The 12,006-nt window shown below is 36.5% G+C and overlaps 1 protein-coding gene across 2 annotated transcripts in view; it reads right to left on the reverse strand.

Moving 5' to 3' along the window:
* Positions 1-1,592: 1,592 nt before the first annotated feature.
* mcama (melanoma cell adhesion molecule a) overlaps positions 1,593-12,006 on the reverse strand; it is a 66,874-nt gene continuing 56,460 nt past the window's right edge. The window contains exons 11-16 of one of the 2 annotated variants that reach the window (XM_048189553.1): positions 11,475-11,605; positions 11,242-11,383; positions 9,602-9,640; positions 8,583-8,712; positions 5,165-5,294; positions 1,593-5,051 (exon numbers count right to left, since the gene is read on the reverse strand). In XM_048189553.1, the coding sequence (XP_048045510.1) occupies positions 5,031-5,051; positions 5,165-5,294; positions 8,583-8,712; positions 9,602-9,640; positions 11,242-11,383; positions 11,475-11,605 (593 nt within the window). In that variant the 3' untranslated portion in view covers positions 1,593-5,030. The remainder of the gene's footprint in view (positions 5,052-5,164; positions 5,295-8,582; positions 8,713-9,601; positions 9,641-11,241; positions 11,384-11,474; positions 11,606-12,006) is intronic. The other variant, XM_048189554.1, reaches the window with a different exon arrangement.

Raw genomic sequence — 12,006 nt, forward strand, 5'->3', positions numbered from 1 at the left:
CTAGAAACCCAGTCAGTTTGAGTTAAAATTCTTTAAAAGGCTTATAAACACTGAATTATTACCAACTTATGAAATTAAATTAAGGACATGCATCAGAAAAATTGGGAATGTTGGACAATAAATATATGAATAGCTTGATTTTGCAGTGTTGTATAATGTCCGTTAAAGCAAAAGTGTCCAAAAGTGGGAATTATGCGATAACGGACACAGCAATGCATCATGTATTATAAGATCATTATGTTTGTAGCGTGATCCATTAAAACGTACAATAGCCTATTTCAATTCAGACCTAGATATTATTAGCTACTATTACTCCACTAGGTCTGAAATATATTGTTTGCTGCAAACATGATGCTCTTAAATTTATTAATTATTAATTTACTATTAATAAATGTGTAAAGTTGCATAAACTCAATAGCCTAAAGTAGGTTAACTATGTTACCTCAGATGGTTGAGTGGTTGGATTCCACAACTGGTAAAATAAAACATATATAAGACAATACAACATTTACTGTAGGAGCCATACAATTTACTGGTGATTTAATAAAAAAAAAAAAAAAAACTGTTCTATTGCGCTTCTGATTTGGCATTGAAATTCGCCGATTTTGGGTGCGTAAGATGTGAAGGATTCTATCATAGACATATGATTCTATGGTCCAATTAGTATTTTCACCCCATAATGGCGGCCGCGCTACCGGAACGCTATCTAGTGGCTGTTACCCAAAAAGTATCAAAGTGTCACCTCTTGGGTTCTAAGCTCTTTGCCCTCATGCAAGCTTACTGTCAGTCTCGAGCAAAGGCTAACTTTAGCTTTTATTTAACCTATTTATCCTGTTAATTTTATGACCATAATGTAAATAATCAAGCGATTAGAAACGTTTAAATAGCTGGGCTTGCCAGAGCATATTCTGGAAGTCTGCTAAACACTTTTTAAGGAATAATTCTTTAAATTACAACACATATTCATTTTTTGTTTCCATTTTTGTTAAAATTAGAGTTTTAAAATGACGTGAATCCAAATGAATCCTGATTCAAGACAGCTTGAGCCTTGTGTGTGATTTAAGTGAACTGTAGAGGGCAGACTTCCTCTATATTTCTTTCAATCTTACCCAGTTAAAAAACTAAGCAAGTCTGAAAAATAAATTAGGTTGAATTACATTTATTTCTTTATTTTGGTGACGTCTTTCAGACATTTCTGATTACTGTTTAAGCAAGAAGTTCTATAATTTTTGTTATCATTTCATTATAACAATTATGTGTCTGGAGTTTGTCTTTTTCAGCACTACAGAATTAAATTGAAATGACACAGTTATTAAGAACAATATATTTAGTGAGTCTGAATGACAAATGTAAATGTGCCCTTTTCAAGTAGTAATCTCAATAACAGATATCATGGAAACTGTGACTTAAATAAAACCAGGCCGGATTTTGTCGGAAGTGCTGCCGGATGCTTCCCTTCAGCAGCTGCAGAGACTCCTCTCCGGTTCTGGATTCAGATCTGCCAGAGGAAACACGACTGGACACCTGGAGTAAAGACCAGCTCCTAAATTATCTATCAAAATTGAAGGTTTCCAAGAAGCTGGAGACAAACATTGAATGTAACATATCTTTATTTTTTTTTTTTGGCCAAAATTTATATAAAAAAAGCAAGCATCAAACGCATCAAACCACAAGTACTTAATTTACATCCATAAGTGAAATCAAAACGTAAAACACTGCGTAACTGTTTGCGAAAAATCTACAATGAGAATGATAGTTTGCGCTATTACAACATAATTTGCTCACAAGGACAGGCAGGGAAAAGGTGCCAGTGTAGAATGCAGTGGTTCAACAGTGTTCTGACAGTCTCAAATGGCTCGCACTCATATTTAAACAATGTAAAGATTACTAAAATGCAACTTTTGACACAAAAATCAGCCTACTTTTTAGATTTTTTGAGGCTAAAAGAATGCATGAGTACAGCTATAATCAAATCTGAATTGTCCAAGTGTGGTTTAGTGTTTTAACAACAGTCCTGAAGTTATTAGGTTCAGCTTCCTCAAGCACTGATGTAGATAACATGTGTGTGTCATGATGTCCTTACTGAACAAATGTAAAAGCCAAAGCCATCATGTCAGCCACACTCAACAACATGAAACAAGAAAAACTCTGTACATTAGAACAAATCGCATTGACGACTGAACGATAGCAACAAAAGTCTAAAACCAAAAGTTTTCAGGTTAAAACATACTGCGCCTTTTTATAAAACATATAATTATGCGTGGCATTTATGAAAACAACAAAACTTTCCCCTCACCAAATACAGAGACGTGTGCAAAACGAACAGGACATACACAAAGGTTTCAGTGTAACTAACATTGATGTGAAATGAAGACACATTTCCGCAGGCACTGCAGTTGAGGCAAAAACAGAGGGAGCTGCAATTCCCCTCAGCAGTCAAAACACAAAGAGCTACAATTTCCTTCCCTACGACTATTTACAAACAGTGAATGAGCTCTGCAGTAGTTTGAGTTGGACCGTACACACTATTAAGTGTCAGCTCTGTTTCATTGGCTGAATCCTGGTCATGTTTATCCATTTACCCGGTTTACTGCCAAGTTGAATGGGGTTTCTTAATATTGTGAAGGGCTGTGTGTATATGAAGACTACACATCTGTTATTCTCAATATCTTTACGTGGGTTTTTTTAAGTAACAGCCTTTGAAATGGAATTTGCATTTATTATTTGGTCCGTTGGGATTTACTGGAATATCAGAAGACATGTAACTGTTCTGTACTGTACATAGGAAACAAAATTCGCCATATGAAAATCAAATGTTTTTTTTTCTTTAGCATTATGCAAGGATCGCAAAACGAAATATTTTCTCAACAGAGCTTAGAAAAGCACGACTAGCATGAATTGGGTCACAAATAGGATCAATAAAACATATTTATAATATATACATTTTTGTGGTCTAAAAACAAGATGTCCTCACTGCAGTCTGTATCGCAAAAAGATGTACGTAGTGCGTAGTGACGTATGATTTTTTCCCCCAAACCATGTTAAGGTTAGGGTGTAGGGTAGGTTCATGTGTTAGTATTTGTTGTAGTGTTGTGTAGGCTATCAGCACTGTATGTAATGAAATCTTTAGAAGTGGCTGTGAGGCGGAGTTTGTGCTAAACTGGTTTGGGGGAAAAAAAAATAAATAAAAATCACACAATAGATTTACGTCATTGTCTACTGGCTGCAGCGAGGAAAGTCTCTCTAAAAAAGACACTCATTTGTTAAACAAGCAAAATGAATTTAGTCTGTAAAAGCATTTTTACATTTGCCGCAATTTGTGTCGCGTCGCATCTCAAAAGCTTGAGGCTGTCTACATTGGACGCGCCAATGTGAATGCTCCAAATCCACTTTTCCTGTTGTTGAAACTAGCATAAGGAGTATGCAGCACTAGAACGGGCCAACCGTTTAATGACGGCGACTCGTTCACACTGTCAGTTCAAATCCGATTATTTGTATATCCAATTGGAATCTGATCTAAAATTATTGACTGTCCACACTGTGTATCGCAACTGTTCAGATACGATTTGTGTGTCCGTGCCGTTCTTTCGTTTTCTGAAATATCTGCGTTGGTTTCTGTGGCATTGAGGTTGCGTTGGTAGGCATATGTCAAAAACAACAACAACAACCAAACATGGAGGGGTTTGCAATACAGATGTTGTAAGAAGCTGGTATGCAGCTTTATTGTCTCCGTCGGTCTCAAAACATGTCTCCGTTATATTGTCATTTTCTGCATGTCCGGCACTGTGCAACAACACAACCTTGTTTCTGCTGTGACTTTTAGCATGTTTCCTAACAACATCTAATACTTACATTTTACGTGGCGTGAGAAAGTCACATAAACCTCACGAAATCCGGATCCGGAAACGGATTTGCAAAAATGCGATTTGAATTTGATTTCAAACGGATTTGTAAAATTTCATTTCATGTGATGTTTTTGCCATTCACTCTTGCTAAATCTGATTGGATTTCAATCAGATCTGCACAAAATCGGAGTTGGACTGACCATCTGAACGTAGCCTAAAGCCTTCAGACTGTCAGTCCAAATTGTTTTTGCATATTCAACTGAAACCTGATCAGATTTAGCAAGTGTGAACAGCAAAACATCACATGAAATGTGATTTTTACAATTGCGTTTTGATCTACATTCATACGTGGGTTGAAATCATATTCAAAACGCATTTCTGGAAATCCGTTTCAGTCTGACTGCTCTGATCAGATTTTGCGTGGTTTATGTGACTTTCGCACACCACGTAAAAAGTAAACGTCAGACGTTGTTATAGGAAACATGCTGAACATTGCAGCAGAAACAAGGTTGTGTAGTTGCACAGTGCAGGACAAGCAAAATATAACAGAGACATGTTTTGAGACCAGCGGAGACGACAGCACGGAACATATCAGCCTCCTACATTTCTACTGCTCAATGTTGCAGTTGTTGTTTTTGGCGTACAAATGCAACGTCATTTCCATAGAAACCAATGCAGATATTCCAGAAAACGAAAAAACGGCACGGACACACAAATCGTATCTGAACTGTTGCGATACACAGTGTGGACAGTCAATAATTGTAGATCAGATTGCAGTCGGATACACAAATAATCGGATTTGGACTGACAGTGTGAACGTAGCCGAAGCCTTGCATCCAGTTTAGCCAGCATCAATGTGGACAGGGTGTAAGAATGGTTTTACGACCAGTTTTCTCAGAAATTCACTTTGCTTGTTTTTCATGGAAACCTTGAATTGGTCAATGGTTGAAGAAAAACATTGGAGAAGAGTAGAAAATAGAGAACAATCTTCCTTTATGGATCAGCTCGCTTCCGTCCCATTTATCCAAGCATGAACACTGCTGCTCTCACACAAGATACAAAAGTACAGTCCACTTTATCCAGAGGAGGTGGCTGCTCCACAAGAGGTCCTCCAGCTCTTAAGACTTGATTGTTGGGTCAGCAGGGAGGTACAGACAGCATCTTTAGGCGCCGACAAGCCTCCGTTTATGAGCTAAGGGTGTTGTTCTTTATTCCAGGAAAAAGCGGCATATAATAAAGTTAAAGAGATGTTCCTCATGGTCATCTCATTTTGATAATTGTTATGCATTTTGAATAAGAGTATAAGTATACATGGTTACCTGGTCATTAAGAGGTTTCTTTTCCCCATTGACGCCCTTCAATAGCACAGACTCCTCCGTCTTTTTTGCCTTCATCTCTACGACGATGTCATCTTTGTTAGTCTTCTCCTTGGTGCTGTAGGCATTAATGCTGTAGAGATTACACACCAAATAACACACCGATACACCAGACTGCACCAATTTGGCTGGACAGATGTTTTACTGCACTCAAATTATACCATAATCACTTGAAAAAGACCATGCATTATGCCATTTAAAAAAGCCTTATCAAATGACCCCTAAAAAGGTTTGTGATCCCATAGTGAAGTCATGGTACCAGATAATTAGGTCTTGGACAAACTTTGGACAGAATTTGTTTCTTATGATCGTAAAAACTATTTGATCTAAAGCTGCCCATCACCAGCTCAGATTTCAAGACCTCTGCAATTACGACAGGAATATATGTGGAAAATAGAAGAAAACTAATCGAAGCGCAGAGGAGAGGGAACTTGGCTGCTGTTCGTTGGTGTGAGAAAATTAATCGAAATATGGAAAAAATTGTTTCCAAACATAAGTTATTAAATATTTAACTTTTAAAAAGCAATTTCTTTTAACGGTGTAAGCTGTATAATTGAGTTGTCATTCTTTTCTACACTTTTTCACTCGCATACACATTTACATGTTGTTTTAGCTCTTGCCTATATTTTTGTTCATTCCTGGGTGTTCTTGCTTATTAATAAAAATTCACCTTTTGATTTTTACTGTTGCCTGTGTTGTTACTCAAGTAATTCTGTGTGTGATTTTAATTTTCATTTTAAGCCAGCAATATAGTAATTTTTAATCAATACTTGAGTTTAATAAAACAACCCAGCATGTTGACTCAAACATTTAACCTAACCAGCTGGGCAAAAACAACCCAACGCTGTGTTTTTCCAATTTTGACCCAGTGCTGGGTTGCCAAATGACCCAAATTGGGTTGTTTTTTAACCCAGCATTTTTTTAGAGTTGAGGGACCACTATTCTAAAAAGGGAGCTATATATTTTCATGTGTAAAACCCGATTTATACTTTGAAAAATGTATATTATAAATATGAGTAAAATATATTATTTGGAAAATATTTAGTTTTATTATGCTACATTATTATATTTTTGGTTCTACTTACTATAATACATTACTGTTTGGTTTATTAATTATTTTAATCACTTTTTTTAAATTATTTTAATCAAATTATTAATTTATTTGATTGAAAGGGGTCATGAACTGCATTGTTTTATTGTTTTATAATGTCATAATGTTGCTTTTTACATAAAAAAAATTGTCATCATTTTGAAATAAAAGGCATTTTTCCCTACCCTGGTTTTAGCCCTCTGATTTGAACACTCTGTTTGAAGGGGCGTGTCTGCTGTGAGACTTCAGTGTAAAAGCCCACTGCTGTGATTGGCTGTGACATCTTTGCATATGAAATAGTTAAGTATTACTCTCTTGAAAACTTTTAGCATGTTTTTACTATTACAGCTCTCAAGGTTAACTAATTGTGAAAAGTGTTGATAATAGCATTGCATTTAAATCTATGGCATTATATTTAGATCGTGGCATGAAAGGTTGCAGTGATGAACATTGTAGCCGATCACAGACATGTTGTTGAGCGCATGAAAGCTGTGATCTCTCCCACAGTGAAATGTACCGAATACAAATAAACTTACTAACACACCAGTGGGCAGGACTAAAGTTGCAATGATGAAGTTGATTTCTTCTGCAGAGGCGGAAGTTTTCAGTTCTGAAACGTACAGGATATTCTTACAGTGCTCAGCGTAAATGAGTACATGAGTACACCCCACTGAAAGTCTCTGGAGCAAAGCTAAATTTTAGACTACAAATGTCTAATTTAACAAGAAGTCAACCACAGGTGAGTCTAATTCTTCATTACACAGGTGTCCAGCAGACAGTTGACTATAAAAGGGTGTTAAAACCCCTTCCCATTTCATGCTGTCAGCAATGGCACCACATGGAAGAGAAATGTCACAAGACCTGATGAAGAAAATAATTTCTTTACACCAGAAAGGTGAAGGCTACAAGAAGATCAGCAAAGCTTTACTTATCAGTCAGAATACTGTAGCAAAAGTGGTACAAAAATGTAAAAAAGATGGACCTGCAACCATCTCACAGAGATGTCCAGGTTGTCCACGGAAGTTAACACCTCAACAGGAGCGTCTTGTGATGAGAAGGGTTGAAGAAAATCGACATGCAAGTTCACTGCAGTTATCTAAAGAAGTAGAAAGCCAAACTGGGGTGACTATTTCCCGTGACACAATATGGCGTACACTGCAGAGGAATGGCATGCATGGGTGCCGTCCACGAAAGAAGCCTCTCCTAAAGCCCAGGCACAAAAAAGCCGACCTAGTGTTTGCCAAGGCCCATGCTGATAAAGATGAAGACTACTGGGACTCTATACTCTGGAGTGATGAGACCAAGATAAATGTTTTTGGAACTGATGGCTTCAAAACTGTATGGCGTCGCAAAGGTGAGGAATACGAAGAAAAATGCATGGTGCCTACAGTGAAACATGGTGGTGGCAGTGTCCTTATGTGGGGCTGCATGAGTGCTGCTGGTGTCGGAGAGCTGCATTTCATTGATGGCATCATGAATTCACAGATGTACTGCTCTATACTGAAAGAGAAGATGCTACCATCACTCCGTGCCCTTGGTCGTCGTGCACTTTTCCAACATTTCAATGGTCCTAAACACATCTCTGAAGAAGAACAGGGTGAATGTGATTAAGTGGCCAAGTATGTCTCCTGATCTGAACACAATTGAACACCTATGGGGAATTCTGGAGAGACAAGTTGAGCATCACTCTCCATCCAGCATCCAGTCTCTAAAAGAGGTCATTCTTGAAGAATGGAAAAAGACAGATGTTGCAAAATGTTGCCACCTTGTTCATTCTATGCCTAGAAGAGACATCATGGAGAATCATGGAGGCCATACAAAGTACTAGATGTAGTAGTTTTTGTTGTGGGGTGTACTCATTTTTGCATCACCCTAATCTGAGTAAAACTGAAACGTGTAATCTAAGTTATATTATTAACCTTACTTTCATGTTATAAGTTAAACAAATGTTATATTAAACTTAGTCTTGTCAACATTTTGGAAATAGTTTTTGTGTTCATTGAGATATTGTTTAAAATGTTACTTTTCAAAGGAGGTGTACTCATTTACGCTGAGCACTGTAATATGATCTCTTATACATCAAAAGCACAAGGAAAAGTTGATTTCTCAATTCATGACCCCTTTAATGCATTTTTTTATTTGTTTTGTAAAAAAATTTTGACACTGTTTTCCTCTAAACTTTTCCACAGACCCTCTCGCACTCCAATGCAGCCAGTTTAAAAACTCCTGTATAATGTACAGGGATAGGGGGGGAAAAAAAGTATAACATACATTTCTTGCTTGCCTGAGCGTCCACAGGGTAACTTGCCCTTTTTATACAGGAAGTAGAAGACACTGCCCAGGATGGCCAGCAACAGGATGCTCACAATAATCACCACAATGATCACTCCACTATTATCGACTGCAAAGAGAACAAGAGACGTCAACATTAGCATGACTGACTGATATATAATAACCTATAAATTATTACCCTTTCAACAAGACTGATTAAGACTAGATTAATTCATGTTGAAATGCAATAAATGTGCTTTCAGGCAAAATACAAAAGTGAAATACCATACCAGATCACGAAAAGAACACTGAAGGGCACATTACACTGCACTTTTTAACAATGGCTGGAACATTTGGATTCAAAACATGTGCCACATGTCAAGGACGCATGAGACGAGTTTGGTATATGAAACATATAATTAGAGTGTTTTAGTAAAATGGAATAAGAGACTCATATTCCTCAGAGTCAAATAAAGAAAATTAAGGAGCGCCATTCAGAGGAAGCGTCATCAAATGCTATAAATAAACACTGAGAGACGACAAACAATTGTCTGGGAATGAATTTTATGAGTTAAATCTACTCAATAAAACAGCAGGCCGCCACCACAATGTTCACCATATTAATTTAACAGTCTCAGTTGCAGCCCAGCACTTCAAAACATTTGTTAAAATATTCACATAGAACTAATTATACATTCATCTTGGAAAACATTCAGCGCTAGATCTGCCCCTGCTATCTGAAGTAATGTCTGCTTCAATTTTTGCTTGCTTTTTTTTTTTTTGCACTATGACTTTTCTTCACACAGAATTTTAAATATGCCCAGAGGCCGACACGAAGAGCCAAGCTAACCAAGCTGCTGTGGAGGCTTCGCCATATAAAATCTATGAATTATTCAAATACATTAGATGTTCTTTCATTGTTTGGTTGGGATGGATTTTGCATGGATGTTGATTTAAAATTTACGATCTGTTCTGACTGACATACAGAGCGACAGAAGATGAAAAAAAAAAAATGTTACCTGAAGTTTTTCTAGCTGTTGGAGTCTGGGAGAAAGGAACTGGGAGAAAACAAGGGACAACATTAACATTTTTGATTCCAAACAGCCGGAATTACCAATGAAATCAAACAAGCGACAGTAAAGTCATTTAGAATGTTACAACTGTTTTTAACATAATAAGACATGCACCAAATCAGCATATTAGAATGATTTCTGAAGGATCACGTGACACTGAAGCCTGGAGTAATGATGCTGACAATAAAAATATATTTTATTAATTTATATTTATTAATATTTATCAATATTTTTAAATATATTAAATAGAAAACAGTTCTTTTAAATTGTAATAATATTTCACAATATTACTGTTTTTACTGTATTTTTGATCAAATAAAGAGCATAAGAGACTTGTTTTTACTGACCCAAACTTTTGTGTATGTACAAATTTTATAAATTAATAAAAATGTATAAATTATATTAATCTGAATAAATACCCAAATATTAAATTAAATAATTGTATTAATTTGATATATTTAAAGATGCCCTAGAACTTTTTTTTAAAAAGATGTAATATAAGTCTAAGGTGTCCCCTGAATGTGTCTGTGAAGTTTCAGCCCATAGATTTTTTAATTCATTTTTTTAACTGCCAATTTTGGGGCATAATTAGAAATGAGCCGATTCAGGGTGTGTGGCCCTTTAAATATGGTGCTCCACGGCCCAAGAGCTCGCGCTTGCCTTTAACAACATAAACAAAGTTCACACAGCTAATATAACCCTCAAAATGGATCTTTACAAAGTGTTCGTCATGCAGCATGTCTAATCGCGTAAGTACAGTGTTTATTTTGATGTTTACATTGATTCTGAATGAGTTTGAGGCTGTGCTCCGTGGCTAACGGCTAATGCTACACTGTTGGAGAGATTTATAAAGAATGAAGTTGTGTTTATGAATTATACAGACTGCAAGTGTTTAAAAATGAAAATAGCGACGGCTCTTGTCTCCGTGAATACAGTAAGAAACGATGGTAACTTTAACCACATTTAACAGTACATTAGCAACATGCTAACGAAACATTTAGAAAGACAATTTACAAATATCACTAAAAATATCATGTTCATGAATGAATATATCATGAATCATGTCAGTTATTATTGCTCCATCTGCCATTTTTTGCTATTGTCCTTGCTTGCTTATCTAGTCTGTTGATTCATCTGTGCACATCCAGACGTTCTGCCCTTGTCTAATGGCTTTCATCCAGACGTTAATACCGGCCTGTTCTTCTGAGGTCTTTTAAACAAATGAGATTTATATAAGAAGGAGGAAACAATGGGGTTTGAGACTCACTGTATGTCATTTCCATGTACTGAACTCTTGTTATTTAACTATGCCGAGGTAAATTCAATTTTTGAATCTAGGGCACCTTTAAGGTAAAAATAATAAATAATGCATATATATAATTTTACACAATAATGTGTGTATAGATATTACATCTATACATTTATAATTATACAATACATTTCGTCAATTATATTTAACTACATCAAAGGTAATATAATGAAATATATTATATATAATAATCATTGTCTTCATCGTCATCATCCTGATTATTTATAGCGATTATGTCTCATGATTATCAGTGTAAACAAGATAAATCGACTCTTACTGCTCCTGATGTTGTAGGTCTTGGTCTCTATTCCGAAGTCATTTGTTGAATTGCAGATAGCAACAGTGTCAGTGGTAACTTTAAGCGTCACAACACTGTGGATTTGCTCCTCCGTCTCTCTTTTAGCAACCTCACGCCAGCTCTGAGAGTACAACACATACATACAAGACAAAGGCATCAATCCAAGCTCTGTGTAACATGAGCAGAGGGCTGAGAGGAAATCTGTGTGTTACCTGGCTGCCAGTGAAGCTCCAGGTGATGGAGGGTCTAGGGTGACCTCTCACCTCACAGCTCAAATTTAACCACACCCCAACTTTTTCTGTCAGCTCAATTTCCCTCTCAGCATCCTTCATCTGAGGTGGCCCTAGAGGAACAGATATGGTAACAACTTTAGAAATATACTACTACTTAATGTAAAGCTCTTTTCAGCAATTTATTATGCCCTTTTAGACTTTTGTTTTTGGAGTCTACTAGAATTGGTTTTTAAGATTGAATGTAAAAAAAAACACACACAAAAAACCCCCACAATTTTTCACATATTTTACATTGTTGCAGCACCTCTCTTCCCAGACTGTCAGTAATGCTCTGGGATGCATTTCTCAAAAGCATTGTGAGCTAAGTTGATCATAGAGATCATTGGTGGCAATGGTTCTACAATCAACACATTTCAGGGAGTTCAGAAACAGTCAGGGGTGTCACTAGGTCCATTTTAGGAGGGCTTCAGCCCCCCTAAAAATTTTCGATTAACTCCGTGATATGTACACT

This window comes from Megalobrama amblycephala, linkage group LG4 (assembly GCF_018812025.1).
Source record: "Megalobrama amblycephala isolate DHTTF-2021 linkage group LG4, ASM1881202v1, whole genome shotgun sequence".
In the NCBI taxonomy this organism is placed as follows: Eukaryota; Metazoa; Chordata; class Actinopteri; order Cypriniformes; family Xenocyprididae; genus Megalobrama; species Megalobrama amblycephala.